This window comes from Patella vulgata, chromosome 9, assembly GCF_932274485.2.
Source record: "Patella vulgata chromosome 9, xgPatVulg1.2, whole genome shotgun sequence".
NCBI classification, from domain to species: domain Eukaryota; kingdom Metazoa; phylum Mollusca; class Gastropoda; family Patellidae; genus Patella; species Patella vulgata.
The window spans coordinates 21760737-21781263 of NC_065887.2; the positions used below are offsets into that span (position 1 = coordinate 21760737).

The 20527-nt window shown below is 37.6% G+C and overlaps 1 protein-coding gene across 1 annotated transcript; it reads left to right on the forward strand.

The window, feature by feature from the left end:
• Positions 1 to 6973: 6973 nt before the first annotated feature.
• On the forward strand, positions 6974 to 10003 carry LOC130014283 (toll-like receptor 4). The gene has a single exon (XM_056103277.1). It carries the CDS (start codon positions 6974 to 6976, stop codon positions 9488 to 9490), a length of 2517 nt encoding a protein of 838 aa, XP_055959252.1. The 3' UTR covers positions 9491 to 10003.
• The last annotated feature ends 10524 nt before the right edge of the window (positions 10004 to 20527 follow it).

Genomic DNA, 20527 nt, shown 5'->3' on the forward strand with positions numbered 1-20527 from the left:
ACCTCTTTTGAAAGCTTATAAAGCTCCCCCCCACCCCCCTAAATCTGTTCTGCCCTCTGTTAGCCCCTCCCCAATAATTTTAGAAAATAAAAAAAAATGTATTTGTGATGCGTTTCGGTAATCAATACCTTCTCCAGTGATTAAATAATAATAATAATAATAATAATAATAATAAATATTAGCGTGTTGTAGAGACTGAGTGATTTCTAACCAAGCCCATCCTGCTGTAAACCTACTATAAACAATAACACGTGAACCACTTGATAAGTGTTTGTTATGATCCTCAAAGTTTTTGGGTATAGGTTCAACGCGGCGAGGATATACACTTACTCCGTTCGTTTGACATGCCCTCTTTGTTCGGATAAGCTGGTGATTTGGCGACGAACAGTATCTGGTCAGCTCTATTTATCTCGACGACAGTGTCTGAAATACTGACATACTGCATTTCCCGCAGTCTATTTCTCAAAATATTGTGGCGAAAATATTCATTCACTTTGATTCACTCACTCCGTTTGTTTGACACTTTCCTCTCTGGATGGATAAACTAGTGATTAGGCGACAGGCAATATCTGGTAAGCTCTATTTATCTCGTCTATCAGTGCCTGAAATACTGCCAGACTGCATTTCCGGCAGTCTATTTTTCATATTTTCGAGGCTTCGTTGAGGTTTGCAAATCCGTTCGTTTGACACTTCATCTCAACTATCAGTACCTGAAATATTGCTGGACTGCATTTCCGGCAGCCTGTTTTTCAAAAATATCTCTGGGGTCGGATAAACTAGTGATCAGGCGACAGACGGTATCTGGTCAGTTCCATTTATCTCGACAATCGGTGCCTGAATACTATCAGACAGCACTTCCAGCAGTCTATTTTTCAAAATTACCTTGGCGAGGTCCCCAATACTTTCCATAAGATCTCGCTACTTTGGCGCTCATGAGGGGACTTTGTTGAGGTTCGCAATTCCGTTCGTTTGACACTTTCTTCTCTGACCGGATAAACTAGTGATCAGGCGACGGACGGTTTCAAGTCAGCTCTATTTATCTCGACGACCGGTTCCTGACTAAGTACTGTGAGACAGCATTTCCGGCAGTATAATTTTCGAAATTTTCTTCGGGAGGTCTCCCATACCCTAAGTAAGCACTTCCTGCTTTGGCGCTCGTAAGTGGACTTCGTCGAGGTTCGCAAGTCCGTTCGTTTGACACTTTATCTCAAAGATCAGTGCCGGATATACTGCCAGACTGTATTTCCGGCAGCCTGTTTTTCAAACATATATTGGGGAGGCCCCCCACCCCTAGTTGAAGCTCGTGCATTTACCCCCTTAACCTTGGACTTTGCCAAAATTTTGCCCCTCTAACCACCGGCGGCGGCGCCGCTGCCACTGCACCAGGAACACAAATCCGAGAGTTCCAAGAATTTTTTTTTTGCTACATTTAAACTAGTTATACTAATAATTCTGAAGTTGGCATAAAATTAAACATTGGCGAAAACACCTGATGCCTTCATCCTTGGCAAAAAATAGTTTATTGGTTAATTACCCTGCACCACTGACAAGGGGACACAATGCTGGAACAATTTTGGGGACTAAACCCCGGACCTCCTGATTAGTGAGCCACTTTCCACAATTGTATTGTTTGTTTAGCTTCGAAGGCCTTGTAGTGGAATTGCGTTTCTTAGGAAGCTAGAAATTTTGTTTTCAGGCCTAGACTGGGGTAATTAAGTATTCGTTACAGGGCGAAGGTTGGAATTTTATTGTGACCAAGGACCTTAAACCTGTGTGGCACAACAATCTACCGCTGTAAAGCCACATAATATGGCTGTCAACTTTTCAACACGTTAAAACAGCCAATGGTTACATCACCATACAAAAATCCAACTTAGCAATACTTTAATTGTACATGAATGATGTTTTTTTAAGTCTTATCATGTTAAAATAACCCCCAAATATAGCTTTGTTTATTTCTGGTCGTGAACTATGTATTATAGTCAAGCAGTAGTAAGAAGTTTTATTTTAATACCTTCAAGTGCCTCTGGGTAAAACCCTTTCTCGTGTGCTATACATACTTATGAATTACTCTAAAGACATATTTTCTTTTATAGTACATTACTCATTTCTACTTAAGTAACCCGGAACATGAATTCACATAATGTATTGTACAGTATCTTAGGTTAAGTAAATATTGATTGAATAAATATTGTAAGAAAAAAGGTAACCCATGACAAGATCATGTTGAGACGACTACAGAACAGGGCGACTCAATGTTTGATAACACAATCATAATTTCAAATTTTTTACCAACCCGTTCACAATATTTGAAAGAATATCCACAACGGAGAGTTACCCTGTTTTCGGGTTCTATCCCAATTCAGTAAAACATATAATAAGATATGTTCTGACTTTATTTATCAGTTGCAATTTGTTACGATATTCGTGTATTTTAAATACTACAATACAATTCAAGAAATCAAAACATTTCGCTTTTACACATTCGTAAGAACACATCTGTATAAACATACCTTGCGGCGTGTGAGGGTGTGGTTGGGTATTTGTGGATGGTCCTTATCGTGGGATTTAAACCTTCTATTTGAAGGCATGGTCAGAAACGAGGACGTCCTCAATTAGAACTAACTATCCGGACATGCCCAGAAGCCCCAAATCGATAAAGCGAACTGTACCGTCGGGTTATATCGGTGTGGTGTGTTAAGCGTTTGGATTGACGAGCGCCACTTTGAGCAGTAAGTAAACACTACTACATACATACATCATATTTTATTGACTAATTAATCTACAGCCCTGCACATGTTTGACCTCGAGAGATATATTTAATACAACCACATAATTTACTACCATTCCATTTTAAACCGAGTGATTTTTATTTACCACCTGTATAGTTCATTTGCTATCAATATATTTTATCCCAGCTACGTGTTTTATTCCTGTATATAGTTTAATTTATTAGCCATATAATCCATTTGAATCCGAATGATTTATTTGCCACCCGTATATTTCATTTACTTCCCATCTATTGGTTTTCCAACCGTGTTTTGTATTTGCTACCCATATACTTCTATTACTACCAATATGTTTTATTTCTGACCGTATGTTTTATTTGTCAACATATAATTCATTTACAATACTACCTAGGGGAGAAATTAATAATATGCCCGAAATTCAATTACTATTTTACATAATAATAAAACGCTGTTTTTTTGGTGGAGGGTGTAAATTGAATACAGTAGTGAATGTGTACTGCATTTACTATGGTATTAAACTTGTCGAGAGTCACGGTTTGCGAAATTTTTGTGGCATCGATGTAATCTCTTGACCAATTGACGATGCTGGACAAGCGACCTCTAATGGCAGTAAGAAATGTGTTGTATTTCGACAATAAGGCGTCTTCTATCATATTTGGCAGACTAATTCGCCATTCGGATGCCATGCAGTGTGCAATGATGGACACTGAACAGCGGCCCTATTGCATCCTACGCTTACATCGAATTGTTCCTGTCGAGGCTTCGTTTGCGTGTACACGGGACCTCGGTGTTTCGTCCCACCGAAAGACTTCACCAGATGAACTTTCTCGGCCAACACTATGATTGAACACATGACCACAAGGATTTTGTGCCAACGTCTGACTGACAGAACCACCGTGTCTCCTCCCATGTTAGGTACGTTATACTGCATTTGGGCGAGTATTGGGTGGCCGAATTGTTAACTCGTGCTCGTTGGTATGTTATAGAGTCAAGGGGCGTGGTTTCGATTTCGGGCTTGTACGTGTCAAGAAGTAGTGTCGCCTGTGCAACCTCGTGGGGCTTTTGCTAAAGACGTCCACGTACAAGCGAATTATTGAAATAAAATTGAACAAATTTTTTATAAACAGTATCTCTATTCATATCTTTATATGAATAGGGGTTGTGGAACACGCATAGCGTATACTAAATCCCTCTCCGTTTACATTTTATCAATAAAGAAACAATGTACTATATTATACTCAGCCAAATTAAAAACTTGACACTGATGAATTTCAACAAAATTTTTTTTCTGGTAAGTCAAATATATTTTAAAGTGTTTCTAACGATAGTAAGTAGTAAGAAGTCTTTAATTTCATAAAATTGTAAAGTCACGTGGATCACGTGACTTTTGGGCATATAAAGATGAAAAACCTGAAAAACACGTGCAAACACAAACTCGTGAGGTCAATCGATGCAATTTTGCTTAAACTGAACACGCACACGTAACTTGAACTGGAAAAACAAATTAAAATTGTTATTTTCATCTTTGTTAGAAAATGCCGCGCCTTTCAAATGTAGAACGTCTACGTGCTATAGGTAGGCTCTATGCTGGTCATTCTGTGGTCACTATTGCAAGAGCCTTTAATTGTTCACGTCAGACAATAATTAATCTTAGAATGAGAGTGCTTCAAACTGGAACTATTGCCGACCGCCCAAGGGCGGGAGCGCCACGTGTGACGTCACTCCAGGAAGATCCAGCAATACGATTACGTCATCTTAGAAACAGATTTGTCACTGCAACCTCCACAAGTAGAGAGATGTTTGGTGGAAGGGTAACTGCACAAACTGTTCGAAATCGCTTGCAGGCTGCTGGACCAATATTGACACCTCTTCATCGCCGTAACCGACTTGTGTGGGCCAGAAGACACATAAGATTTACTCAAAGACAGTGGAATTCGGTTGTCTTTAGTGACGAACCTCGATTCACTTTGAGATCTGCCGATGGCAGGGTCCAAGTGTACCGCAGACGAGGTGAACGTTACGCTCAAGTATGCGTCAGAGAAGTTGACCGATTTGATGGCGGCAGCGTCATGGTTTGGGGTTCTTTTTGTGCACATGCACGTTCTCCTCTTGTTGTTGTCCAAGGGAACTTAAATGCTGTCCAGTACAGGGATCAAATTTTGCAACCTGTTCTTCTTCCGTTTATGCAGAGACACGGGCCTGGACTAACGTTTCAACAAGACAATGCTCGACCCCATACAGCAATTGCTACCCAGAATTTTTTAAGAAATGCCGGTGTCCAAGTCCTGGATTGGCCGTCGCTTAGCCCCGACCTTAATCCTATCGAACACATCTAGGACGAACTGGGTCGACGTGTTCGTCAGCAAGTGAATCCACCACTGACGTTGCAGGACCTTCAACATGCTCTTGCTGAGCAGTGGCGACGTCTTCCTCGGGTAGTGTTTACTAATGTTCTGAGATCCATGAGAAGACGTTGTGTGGCAGTACGAGACGCTAGAGGAGGCCACAACCGTTACTAAACACTTTATTCCGATTGTTCTCCAAGTCTGTGAATTTCATTTTGGGGGGTACTGTTACATCACGAACGTTATCAATGTCAAGGACTTTCGGCGAGACGTATTCTTGCTTTCTGTTGATGTCAAGGTCGTCTGTGCACAACATAACACTAAAATAGTTGCCTTAAACCAAATATTAAAAATCTAGTCCCAAAAATCCCGAGTGTCAAATTTTTTAATTTGGCTGATCGAGCGGGCGTTAAACTCCATTTCTCACCCTGCATTTGAGTCCCGTCTGGGTACACAATGAATATCATCATAAAATAAAACATAATCAAAGACAGCCGTTTTTTTATTTCATTTTTTAGCCGTAGACTTGCGTTTCATTTGTTTTATTTATCTTACTATACAATTTATTTTCAATCGCATGTTGATTTTTTTCAATTTCGTATAGTTCAATACTTTACACATTTTAACGTATTTATATTTATCGGATGAACTTTTTCTTTCCACTAAGTGACCAACAGAACAGAACTAGAATTTCATACGCCTTATTGACGCAGATCAGTGTGGTTTTAGAGAAAACCACAGAACAGTGGACAATGTTTTTATTCTGAAAACCTTAATAAACAAACAAAAATGCAATAAAGAATCCTGTTCTTCTGTTTTGTGGATTTCCCAAAAGCCTTCGACAATATCTGGCGAAATGATCTACATCTGAAACTTCTAAAACATAACATTTCTGGCAACGTATTTAACCTCATATACTCAATGTATGAAAGGACCTCGTATCGCGTCAAAACTACCAATGGGCTTTCTAACTCAATAATTTCACATATGGATGTAAAACAAGGCTGTGTTCTAAGTCCAACCCTCTTCAATATTTATATTAATGATCTTCACACTTATTTAACCAATTCTGATAACGATGCACCCACTCTAGATAATACCAAAATTTCACACCTTCGCTTTGCTGATGATTTAGTTCTGATTTCCTCTACCGATATTGGTCTTCAAAAGAGTCTAAATAATGTTCTTCTCTAATAATAAGAAAAACATTAATAAAAGGTTCCATATTGGAATTCATAACATGGAAAATGTAAATACGTATGTGTATCTGGGTGTATTAATATCCAATAACTCTAGTTTTAAACAGGGCATGTCAAACTTAGCGAAAAAAGCGAAAAGAGCCTGGTACAGTATCATAAATAAAGTATGTACATCTGACTATATTCCTACTGACGTCTTGATCAAACTGTACCAGGCCATTATCAAACAAATAGCAACTTATGCTTTTGATATAAGGGGAGCCGGATTGGTGCACAGCAAAAAATTCGCAGTTGCAAAATGGGGCAAAATTAATCTAAACCAATTAACTATAAAAATATGCAAATCCATAACTCCAATAACAGCTCTGAAAAAGGGTATAAGGAAAGTAAAATACATACATTTAAGTCATTTAACTTAGTATGCTGTATGATTTTACTTTGCTATGTGCATGTGTAAACTTTGTCCTCGTTGCTGCAAAACTACAGATTAATACACATAATATTCTTCTTAGATGGATGTGCAATTTTAATTACAAGAACTGAATTCTAAACTTAATATTCCATTGTGTATACTTTTTACATGAAGGAGGTCGGTGAATGAATGGGGGGAAATAACAAAATAATTTTAAATGACAGAAAGTTTAAATGCCTTTGTCTAATTTGCTTTTTCAGACTCATGATGAAAGCCACTGCTTTGTATTTAGTTTCGGTTTTAGTGGTAGTTCGTGGAGAAGACATTTTAAAGGTTAGCAAAAATTGTGCCTTCAGTGAAGACCTCAAATATCGCGGTATTAAAGCTGATTGTTCTCATGGCGGTTTTTCTACGGTTCCCTGGAATCTACCGATAAACACAACATCCTTGTATCTGAATAACAATAACATCCGGCATCTTTTAAACAATCAGTTCTCTGAATTACTTAATCTAAAATATTTAAATTTAAATTTCAACCCTATACTGGAAATCCAAGAAGATGCCTTCAACAATCTCAATCAGCTACACGAGATACAATTAAATGGACATAATCTCAACTATTCGGAAAGTGCACTGCCAGATAAATCCCTTAAACCACTGAAGTCCCTGAAACGTTTGAGTATCCGATCACATTTGAAGAACTCCGCGAACATTTCAAGCAAAGGTTTCCGCCATTTAAGCAGTTTGGAGTCACTTGATATCGATGCAATTGAATTTAATGCCGGGTTTTCAGAACTAAAAAATCTTAAACAGCTTGATTTATCGGAAAGATATATAGATGGTGTTACGTTTGATTGTCAACTAGCCTACGTCACAAATAGCACTTTCTCAGTATTTAAGACAGTTCCAATTTTAACCCTTAATTTGACAAGCTGTTTAATTTACGGTATAGAACCGGGTACATTAGCACCTTTTCTGAAATTAGAAAATATTATTTTATCCTCAACCGCATCATCTTTACTACCGTTTCCTGAAGTGATGAACACGTTACAAGTTTTTAAAAACAGAACACTTAAATATGTAAAAGTCGCCGGGTTTTCACCTAGAGTAAGGTATATCACAAGTGCTGGGTATGATTTTAACGTAGAACTAATCTCAGATATTTGCATCTGGTCTTTGGACTTACGTTTTAATGACATATATATGTGCGATGTTTCAAAGTTTATAACTTTTCCCATACCAACATTGACCAAGTGTCTTAGGCATCTTGACGTTTCAAACAATATGATTTTGGGAAAGGTAACCAATCTGATAGATTTTTACCTTTTATTCCCCCGGTTTGAAAATCTGGAATATCTTGATCTCTCTAAACAATTAAAATTTAGTCTTGATGGTAACACAGAATTTGACAACCTCGACCCACCTTCTCGCCCCGGATCCATTCCGGTGTATTTACCACCCAAACTGAAATATCTTTATCTAAATGGTTTAGCTAAACGCATTGGTACAATTCCAAACGTTCAATTCATTGGAGGATCAAATTTGCTTCATCTTAATTTTTCCTATAGTATGTTAACTCTCTATAATGAGGCCATTATTACAGGTTTAGAAAATTTACATGTACTTGATTTAAGCCAAGATAACTGTCGGTATATAAATCAATCCTTTTTTGATACTTTTCCAAATTTAACTACTTTAAGATTAAGTCGTGTAAATTTTGATACAGATCAGATTTTTAATATTGGTAAAAGATTGTTTCAACCCTTGAAAAAGTTGCAAAATCTAGATCTGACAAATAATTTATTAACTGGCTTGCCCCACGATATATTTGATGATTTGATAGAGCTGCAGGTTGTATCGCTGTCTTATAATAATTTAATTAGTGTCCCAGATCTAAAGCATCTTGTCAACTTGAAGTCTATATTCCTTAGTTTCAACGCTTTAGTAACTGTTGATGGACAAACCCGAAACACATTAGATGCACTTTCTAAAGGTAATAGGGTTCATGTATCTTTTTACGGAAACACCTTTGCATGTATTTGTGAAAATTCTGACATGTTAGATTGGTTCATTCAGACCAGAGTGGATCTAGATGGTAGAAATTATTCTTGTGTAGATTGGAAAGGGGAGAGAATCTACACTAACCACATGTACAGGCACTACCGAGACTTTCAACAACATTGTATTTCTGGAACTTGGTTTGCTATATCTATTACTGGATCAAGTGTTATATTACTTGCTATACTGACTTGTTTTATTTTCGTTAAGAATAAACTTAAAGTAAAATTATTTTTATTAAGAATGATTGGACGATATATTCAACCCAAGACGAGAGAAGAGTTTGCTTATGATGTATGTGTTCTTTATGCCGATGATGTTTACCAGTGGGTGTGTCATAATATGTACGAGGAACTTGAAGTACGACGTGGATTAAAACTATATCTTCGTCATAAAGATGAACCTATTGGCGGAGATAAGCCCCAGGAGCTGTACAACTCCATGGATTCCAGTTGGAAAGTGATTTTAATTTTAACTCCTGGATTGCTTGCTGACGTTTTTTCAGCCTATACCATGTCTGTATGCTTGTCGTTTATAACTTTAACCACACCCAACAGATTGATGTTGATAATAGATAAGGGTATGGATATACCTACTAATATAGATTACTTTCTTGAAGCAGTTAATGAGGAGAATGTTTACAGGTATGAAATAAACCATCTATATGACGATGACCCTCAGTTGTGGAATAACATTTACAATGGTATAACAGCAAGGAATTTGTAGGATAAATGGAAGAGTGAGTAGTGGTAGATTAGTGTTAGATTTATTCGTATTAATTCGCCAGCCTTTTCATACAAAGGTTACTCGATCTATTTTTGTCGTGTAGAGTCTTTAAAGCATATTGGAGTTTCTGTTTTCTGTGTATAATGCATTAATATAAGATACTACATTGTCTGTATTTGATAAATATAGCACTATTTTTTATGATAGGGTATTTAACAAAAAGCAACCTATCATGTCTTTTGTAAATAAAGAAATATTTGTTATACAATACTACAGTTGAATGATAAGAAATTTACCATAAAAACTTACATTTTGAGAGATAATGATTTTTTTTTACTGTAAAATGATATAACGTAATACGGCTGTATTTCTATACCGTAATGTATTTTATAAATACAGTAGTACTTACTTTAGCATAATGTGTTTAATAAATATTGATGCAGTTACTATAACGTAATATATTTTATAAATATAGCAGCGTTGTTTTTTTTTTTACCGTAATGTATTTTATAAATGTAGCACTATTTATTGTAAGAGACTTGATTTTATTCATATAAAAATATATACACATTTTTCGATAAAGTAATGGATGAAATTTGCGTCGTGGGCAAGGGTGCATTTTTAGCCAAAATTTATATTAAGTCGGCATTCAGACCCTTACCGATTTACCCAAGAGATTTGGATTTATTATGCTTTCAATTCGACAACAAGTATTATAGTTGTTTGATTTGTTGTATCTTATTTGAGAAGTTTTCAACCTTTTTACATTGGGTTGTAGAATTTAAATCCGGTTTGGATTCCCTGAAACAATATCTGAATGATTTTATTTTCAAATTGTCAAATTATATTGATTAGCTGTTGCGTTGATTTGTGCCCAGAGATTGGAGTCCCTATAGAACATGAAAAAACCTTTGACCCTATAACAACACTAACCTTTCTGGGCCTTGAGACCGACACTGTAAAATCTGTTATCCGTGTACCAACAAACAAAACATAAAACTTAATTAGTTTGTTACAAGTGTATTCAAAAAGAAAGAAAATAACTTTAAAAGATATACAGTAGTTGGCTGGCTGCCTTAATTTTCTCTGCAAGGCTATTAAGTCAGGTAGAGCATTATTTATAAGACGGTTTTATGATGCAATGGCCGGAATTAAGAAACAATTTCATTTGATCAGAATTAATGATGGTCTTAAACAAGACATGCTGATTTGGCATGAGTTTTGAATAATGAAATCTTCTTTCCAGAAGTTCTCTGGTCAAGCAGTGAAGTCTCGCAGCTCTTCACTCACAGTGCGGGGAGATATGACTTGGGTTGAGGGGCGTATCTGTTCGGGCTGTGGACATTATTTTCAGTGGCCACTCTCTTGGAAGAATAGTGCAGTTATGTCTGATGTAACGTTTTTAGAGTTCCGATTTTTGTTGCTATTTCTGTATGGTGGAAAAAGTTGGCCAATAAAAAAATAACATTTCATCTTGATAACATGTCATTGGTAACTATTTTAAATAATTGTACATCCAAATGCAAACGGGTTATGCAACTTTAAAGACCCCCTCCCCTTTTGTATGCTTTAAAGAATAGCATTATCTTTCGTAGTCGTCATTTATTTAGTTGTTTTAATGCCATACCTGATTCTATTTCTCCAAAACAGTGGACTCGATCCAGAAGCTTGGCATCGGCAGCGGACACCAACCCACAACCAATTCCGGACTACACACTAGAGACGATTTACAATGTGAAGTGAACAGACTATTACACAATTCGTGGTCTACAAATACTCATATGACTTATGCAACTGGCTTATAGGAGTTTACAACATTTGGTGTTAAAAATGATTTTCTGCAAACTGGGCCTCCAGAATTAGATCACGTGATGAACTTTATAGCGGATCTACCTTAAATAGACTCGGGAGAGATATTTTGTAGCGACGCTGTCTGGGCAAGATGTCTCTCATAGCACACATAATGACGTTTCCTGTTTTCATTAGCCTAGTCGGAGCAGAATAATAGGACGTTAACACCTATTTCAATTCATATTATTAAATTAACATGTCGGATATGTAGAAAGATCTTCTAATATCTGTCAAACGATCTACAACGTTAATATGTATGATCCTAACAAAAAAAAAATGTTTAAAGCTGACATTCTCTGAAACCCAAATAATCAAATCAGAATTTAATATGTATGATCCGATCAAAAAAAAAGGTTTTAAGCTGACAAGTCTCTGAAGCCCCAATAATCAAATCAGAATTTATTTATTTTATCTTCATTTTAATCAAATCACACCATTATATTTATTTAGTGTAGACAACATATGTATAGTTTATGACCCCCAACAATTACAATACATGCTGCGTGTTACAAATTGATAAATTGGGATATATGGCGAATGAAATGGGGTTAATGGCACGTCAGCAAAAATCTGAGGTACATATGGTGATTTATCACATAAACATTTATAGGCTTAAATAAAAACAATCATAGTAAACGTAGTTCAAATGTAAAAATAAAATCAATCTTTTATGCATAGAGATATTCAAACGTCCTACCGTTCAGCTCCTATACTGGGCTAACGAAGACGGGCATACGCCATACATTGTGTTATGAGGGAAATTTTGCCCGGGCAGCGGCACTATGGCCTACTCTTATATCGAATTCCAATTGCCAATAAATATTCAAAATAGAAAGTAATACATTGTGTTCTGAGGGAAATTTTGCCCGGGCAGTGGCACTATGGCCTACTCTTATATCGAATTCCAACAGCCAATAAATATTCAAAATAGAAAGTAATACATTGTGTTCTGAGGGAAATTTTGCCCGGGCAGTGGCACTATGGCCTACTCTTATATCGAATTCCAACTGCCAATAAATATTCAAAATAGAAAGTAATACATTAAGTAACTCAAAATCATTCATTGTCTTCGATATTGTAAACACGACTTATAGGCCAATTTAAATCAACACTGCATGATGTTGTAATCTTACCGTGAAAAGATGGGTTTCTGGTATCCAATATCTAAAACAAAATGAAAATTTTATAATTGGCACACGAATCGCGGTTCAGAATGCTTTCGAGTGCCATTTGTAATGAAGCGACTCGACTAACGAGGCTAAACGTACCCCACTGGAGAATTCTACCGGTGTAGACTGGAATAACCAGACGCTAAAGACTATCGTTCAGTTTGGACTCTGCGTATTTCGCCGAACATACATGTAACTCATTAGAAATTACAGTAAAAACAGAAAAAGATTGAATGTAAATCAATTTATATACATTCATATTACATTACTATATTCGCAGTAAATAGAATTAAAAATAAAATCAATCTTTTATGCATATATACATTTAAAATAGAATGAAGACCGGCAGTTTGCTGTGAGGGAAATGTTAGCTGGACAGTGGTGTTACGATCTACTGTTATTCTACATTCTGTTTTTGGTTTCATTCATATGACCAGGTCTTCCACCCTGCCAGGCCCTTTACCCTGAGCCACGGATAAATAGAAACCTTGCCGGAAAATCTTGAAGAACGTTTTCGATCAACATCGGGGTCGAGCCCTGTACCCCATTGATAGCGAGCCAACGTCTTACTCGCCAAGGCACCCTGTACAGTGTACACTCTTGGGTGCACATAATAAACCCCTTTCCCTCATAGCAAACGACAACGGCCCCCTGGAGGTCTTGGTAGCATTCATTATGTCATTATGTAACCTTAACTTGTTGGCATGTTTTATTTAACTTTCTTTGTCTGATAAGCAAACTTTACTAAATGTTAAACCTGATATGATACACGATACATTAGCCAGATGTCTAATAAGATTCCTTTTTCTGGAAGGATTTATAAACCCAGATAACGAACGAATAGACGGAGTGGGGTCCGGCCAGGACACGAGAGCGGAGGCCACGGGCGCCTTGGCACGAGACGCGGCGGAACGAGGGAGAGGTCTGGGAGTTGGCACACTCGTGCCTAGCCAAGCTAGGACATGGCCCCCCAATACAAGTTAGTTATGGGGTCTTTTAACATTATGATGTTTGTACGTGATATGTAAGAAGCAGAGAATAAAAGTATTATAAGATGTTAAACTAGTCTTGTCATCTGAACCTGATTTAAAGACCAATACTGTCACATTGTTTGTCATCTACAGACCGCATTGCTTAACGTATTACCTTGAAACTTTGCATACTTATTCCTTCTATTATAAGGAACATCCCTATTGTTTATGGTGAATGCTCAACTCCCAGGGGCAGAGCCACGCCGATTTTCTTTTTGTGTGTCTGCGTGTCACTTACAACCTGCAATTCTTAATCGATCGTCTTGAAAACTTTTTTATACTTATTCCGTATGCCCTTAGGCTGACCTCGATTATTTTTAGTGCATGCCCGACCCCCTGGGACAGAGCCACATCTAATGTTTGTGTGTCTTGTGTTTCGCTGACGAGCCGCAATTCTTGACAGATCCATTTTTGTTTGTGTCTCTGTGTGTTGCCTACAGGTCACGATTCTTAATAAGTCATCTTTTAACTTGGGATATGTATTCATTATAGCCTAAGGACGAAAACTGCATGTCCCGACCTCCAGGTGGCAGAGCCACGCCCAAGTTTTGTGTTTATCGTTTACAGGCCGCAATTCTGAATGGATCAACTTGATAATTGGCATATGTATTCCTTATAGCCTAAGGGCGTCAACTATTGATTTTGGTGAATGTCCCGACGGCCAGGGGCAGAGCCACGCCCAATTTTTGTATTTATCGTCTACAGGCTGCAATTCTGAATGAATCATCTCGGAACTTTGCATATTTATTCCTTTTACCGTAAAGACAGCACTTTTTTGTTAATATTTTGTCTGTAAATTTGGCAAAACAAACCCAACGCCTAGCCTTCTTTGCCTCTTGTCATATTACAGCCATTTCATATTTCATTCTCTTTATTTTAAAAAGTACCATATCAATCAAAGCAGGGATGTGGACGTATATTGCAGCCTTAGCGATGCTTTTGTTACATGAAGGAGATCCCGTTAATGATTGGGGGGAAATAACAAAATAATATGAAAGAAAGTTTAACTGCCTTTGTATTTTGTATCGCTTTTAGTGGTAGTTCGTGGAATAGACATTTTAAAGGTTAGCAGAAAATATACCTTCAGTGAAGACGACAAATATCGCGGTATTAAAGTTAATTGTTCTCGTGGGTTATTTTCTACAGTTTCTAGGAATCTACCGATAAACACAACATCCTTGTATCTGAATAACAATAACATCCGGCATCTCAGAATTACTTAATCTAAAATATCTAAATTTAAATTTCAACCCCATACTGGAAATCCAGGAAGATGCCTTCAACAACCTCAATCAGCTACACGAGATACAATTAATTGGACATAATCTCAACTATTCGGAAAGTGCACTGCCAGATAAATCCCTTAAACCACTGAAGTCCCTGAAACGTTTGAGTATCCATCACATTTGAAGAACCCTGCCATTTAAGCAGTTTGGAGTCACTTGATATTCATGCAATTGAATTTAATGCCGGGTTTTCAGAACTAAAAAATTTTAAACAGCTTCATTTATTGGAAAAAGATATAGATGATTGTCAGCTCGCCTATGTCACAAGTAGCACTTTCTCAGTATTTAAGACTGTTCCAATTTTAACCCTTAATTTGGAAAGGTTTTACTTTACGGTATAGAACTGAATGGAAAATAATGCTTTATCCCCCATCGCATCACCTTTAATGTCATTCCCGGAAGTGATAGAAACATTGCGCATGTTTAAAAACACAACACTTCAATCTGTAAAAGTCGCCGGGTTTTCACCGAATGTACGATATGATTTCAGAGCAGACCTAAACTCTGATATTTGCATTTGGTCTTTGGACTGGCTTTACAATGCCATATCTACGTTTCAAAGTTTTTAACTTTTCCCATACCAACATTGACCAAGTGTCTTAGGCATTTGGACCTTTAAATCGGATTTTTATCTGGATGTTCATGTCATCGTAGGATCAAACTTGGTTCATCTTAATTTTTCCTATAGTATGTTAAGTCTCTATAATGAATCTATTATTACAGGTTTAGAAAACTTTTCAGTCTTTTTTGATAATTTTCCAAATTTAACTACGTTAAGATTAAGTCGTATAAATTTTGATACAGATCAGATTTTTAATATTGGTAAAAGATTGTTTCAGCCCTTGAAAAAGTCGCCAAATCTAGATCTGACAATAATTTATTAACTGGTTTGTCCGACGATAGGTGTGAAGATTTGATAGAGCTGCAGGTTGTATCGCTGTCTTATAATGATTTAATTAGTGTCCGAGATCTATCGCATATTCCTTAGTTTCAACGCTTTAATCACTGTTGATAGACAGACCCGAAACACATTACCTTTCTCAAGGTAATAGGGTTAATGTATCTTTTTACGGAAATACTTTTGCATGTTTTTGTGAAAATTCTGACATGTTAGATTTGGTTCATTCAGACCAGAGTGGATCTAGATGGTAGAAATTATTCTTGTGTAGATTGGAAAGGGGAGAGAATCAACACTAACCACGTGTACAGGCAGTACCGAGGCTTTCATCAACATTGTATTTCTGGAACTTGGTTTATCTATTACTGGATCATGTGTTATATTACTTGCTATACTGAATTGTTTTATTTTCGTTAAAAATAAAATGAAAGTAAAATTATTTTTTTATTAAGAATGGTTGGACGATGTATCCAACCCAAGACGAGAGAAGAGTTTACTTATCATGTATGTGTTCTTTATGCCGATGATGTTTACCTGTGGGTGTGTCATAATATGTACCAGGAACTTGAAGTGCGACGAGAATTGTAACTAAAAAGTCTTCGGGATAAAGATGAACCTCTTGGTAGAGATAATCCCGAGGAGCTGTATAATACTGTTATATCCAGTACGTGACAAGGAGTAGGGTCGCCTGTCCAACCTCGTGGGTTTTCTCCGGGTCCTCCGGTTTCCTCCCACTGCTAAAGACCCCTACGCGCAAGCGAATTATTGAAATAAAATTAAACCATGTTAGTCCCAAAATGATCTAGTTTGTGTCGAGTGGACGTTAAACCCCATTTCTCTCTCTCTCTCTGTGTTATATCCAGCTGTGTACCTAAACAATGCATGTCTTTAATTGAAGTTATTTCCCTTTAACTGTATACTCATTATTATTTGGGACTATTTTGTTATGTATGTCTGCGATATCACGTCGGTGGAAGCGGACGTAAAATACAACTAACTAACAACAATATAATGCGTATTGTCTGCGATTTCACCTCGGTGGAAGCGGACGTAAAATACAGCTAATTAACAACAATATAATGCGTTGTGTTTACTTACTACTATGACTGCTGCTACAATGTCTGCCACCCATGATACAACATTTTGGCGACGATGTACTCTTTTGCTGCTAATTACCTACAGAATCATGACATCTTCTACGCCATATCGTTCGGAAAACCTGTCTGATTTGCCGTTCGATCAGGATTTGATTTCGCCACTTAAACTTACGGTGATAGATGAAACTCTCATGTCTTTGCCTACACAGTCACAGAATACTGCTACAAATAGGCTGTCGAATGCCAACGTCCAGTTGCCTGCACCATGTTTAGAGTCACCAGGAAAACCTGTCATTGATTGGAGAATCTGGGGGAGAGTATTTCTGAACTACATGGACGTTATTTCTGCCGAAAATCTTCCTGATTGCAAGACGAAATCTTTGCTTGTTCATTCGCTTGGAACAGAAGGTCAACGCATTTGTTACACCGTACAAGTGCCTGGTGAAACCTTTCAAGAATCCTCGCTTGCCTTACGTACACATTTTCATCCCGAAGTGAATGTGGTTGCAGGACGTTGCAAATGTCGGTGAGACTGTTGATCAGTTTGTTGCTGCCTTACGTGGATTGATAGCTACATGTGATCATGGTGCCTTCGATGAAGAAATGATCCGCTACCAGATGATAAAGAAAACTGTTCTCACATGTATTCGTGAACGTCTGCTTATGGAAACTTCCTCCCTTACCCTCTAAAAAGCTTTAACAATTGCCCGTTCAACTGAAGCTGGTATACGAGAATCTAAACTACTGGGTGGTTCGACATTCCACAGAGATGTTAATTGTGTCAGTGGTGCACGACCCAAGACACGTTTTGATTCTAAACGACCTTCAGTTACAAAAATAGAGAAATTTAAGAAGAATCCCTCTCATCCTACTCAGAATACACCTACTGTTTGCCCCCGATGTGATTCTGTTAAGCATCTTGAAAATGACCCGGCTAGCACTGCACGGATGGTAGTCTTTTTGAAATGTGGTAAAATTGGGCATTTTGCGAAGATTTGTATGTCTGACATTTACTACGAAACATTTCTGCAATATTATACCAACCAGTAACACATCTCAAGATTCACGCCTTTATATTTTTACCGTTAACCCTGCTGCTGTTGAGAAAGTTTATTGTGCCTTCATGATATCTACTGATGGAGTAACTGTTAAGGAAAGTATGATGGTTGACACAGGTTCATCCGTTACGATTTTGCCGAATAGGCCTTACGAGTCTGATTTTGGAGACGTTCGGCTTACCAAGGCTTCGTTAAATTTATCAACTTATGAAGGAACACCTATTAAAGTTAGAGGTTGTATGAAGAGTACTTTCCATTATGGTGATCGCTCAGTTGAAATCATGTTTTTTATTGTATATGGCATGTTCCATTGGTTGTGATGGATGTTATTCAGAAATTAAGATTGATAATTTCTTCTAACACTGTTGATGTAAACTCTGTCACACATTCTTTTGTGCATAAAGTTATGGTTAATGAAGATGTTAAACCAGTGCAACAGAAACTCAGACACTTACCTTTTGCTGTACTCAAGTAAAACTTGAACTTCAACGTTTAGAGAAATGCACTGCTTCTCCATGGGTTTCAAATATTGTGATTGTAAAGAAGAAAAATAACACTGTGCGCCTTTGTGTGGATCTTTGCGAACCTAATAAGGCTGTTGTTATAGATCAACATCCATTACCCCATTTAGAAGAACTTTTGTCAGAATTTAAAGATGCATCAGTCTTTTCTGTTATTGATTTAAAGGATGCCTTTCATCAGATTTCGCTCGATGAATCTAGCCGAAATCTTACTGGTTTATTACACACGAAGGGATATATCGATCTCTACCCTTTGGATATTCAGAAACAATACAAAACTGCGGAAATGCACTACTGTTTTTAGTAGAGGTAACCAGTATATGTCAATAACAGGCCAATAAACAGTTCATATGGGCGGCTTATCTGACGGCCCCATTTCACCCGCAAAGAGACACACTGTCAAAAGTGAAAATAGAAGTTTTTGATTTTTGTCTTAATAATGAGTAATTGCTCCACCAATCCTCAGACATTCGGCAATTCGTCGTGGCATGATCCTAATCAACCGTCCAATCACGATTTGAGGCAATCTGACCCACTCCTCTTGCGGTGCCACGACCAATTCTTGCAGTGTTGTCCTTTGACGTTGACGGACACGTCTCCCGATCAAATTAAACGTAACACACTAAAGCAAAGATACGCTAAACAGTAAATCTTATGCAAGAACCGGTAGGACAGCAAACATGCAGAGGATAAACCAGCAAGCGCCAGTTTTCATCAACCCGTCCTTGAAGTGTCAAATTTGACAATGAACCCCTCCCACGTGGATGACGCTATTGCGTGTCGCACATGCAGCTCAGTGGTTCTGTTGGGGCGATAAGTTCTTCATCTGTGAACATACTCTCAAAGCATGTCAAGTGTCCATGACTATTTATCATATCACAACCTGAATAGGTATTCGCATTTCAATATTCCCTACTTTTTTGAAGAGTATATATAGTGGTCGATTAGTGTCATTCAAGGGTTATGCGATCATTTTCTGTCTTGTAGGGTCTTTAAAGTATATTCGATTTTCTATGTATTATTACTTGCTGTATTTGATAATTATAGTAGTAATACGTTACAAGGAGAGAGAGAGAGAGAGAGAGAGAGAGGGGAAATTAAATTGGCTTCGGACATCATACGGCGTTCCTAGAGGGACGTACTCACAGCCCCTGGCTCGAGGCAGAGTGAACGAGGGATAGACATCATGTAGTTTTATCAAGAAGTGTGTGGCTCTTAAATTGCCATCTTCAAACATAATTCGAGGTTTGTGATAGAGAGAGCATTCGGTTTTCCTAGGGAGAACATCATACGACGTATCGAACAGTTTACCATTATTGTTAAAAATGTCATTCTATTTGTCCCGGGTTTTTCTTAACAAGTGACCAAGTGCTCTTAACCAAACGTGGCTGGTATATAGGGTCTCTGATCTAATTGTCCCGCGTACATTTTGGTTGCCATGCAAATGCAACCCATAACCGTTAATTAGATCTCTCAGTTTAGCTCCTAGATGAGTCGATCCATTCGATCAAATTGGTGTACAGAGCTAATTACTTCAACTTTTGTTAATACGACTTTGATCTCACACCACCAGGTCCGGGGTCAACGTCCTTGCTCCAAATCTGTCTCTAGTTTTGATCCGATGGACATTAAACCTTGACATGCTCGTCTACTGATAAAATAAGGTAACATTTTTATTATTCAAAATTCCCCCCCCCCCCCACGAACTTCAGTATATTTCATAAGTTTCAGTGCCATATATCCTAATCCTAAGTCTGATTTTCAATCACTTCTAGTTTGTGGGTGGGGGTGGAGGGTGTTAATAAGATCGTTCAAGAATTAGAAAAGTTATTTCATTGTGGATTGCAGGTGGGAGTAGTAGTTAGAAAACAAGACCCAAAAGGGGGAACTATTAAAAAGAAAGGCTGAAATCAACGGTATTAAGTTATTTATGGATTCGAACCCAAGAACTTTTTAAGTCAATCTCAATTGTCAATTCTTTAATTTACTTAGGTGTATGGTGTTGACCATATAGTGCGCCATAAGGAAATTTTTTTCCAGCCACGAATTCGAACAGCCAGGGGATATTTTACGTACATGCTAAAATGTGTACACGGGACCTCGGTTTTTCGTTCCATCCGAAAGAC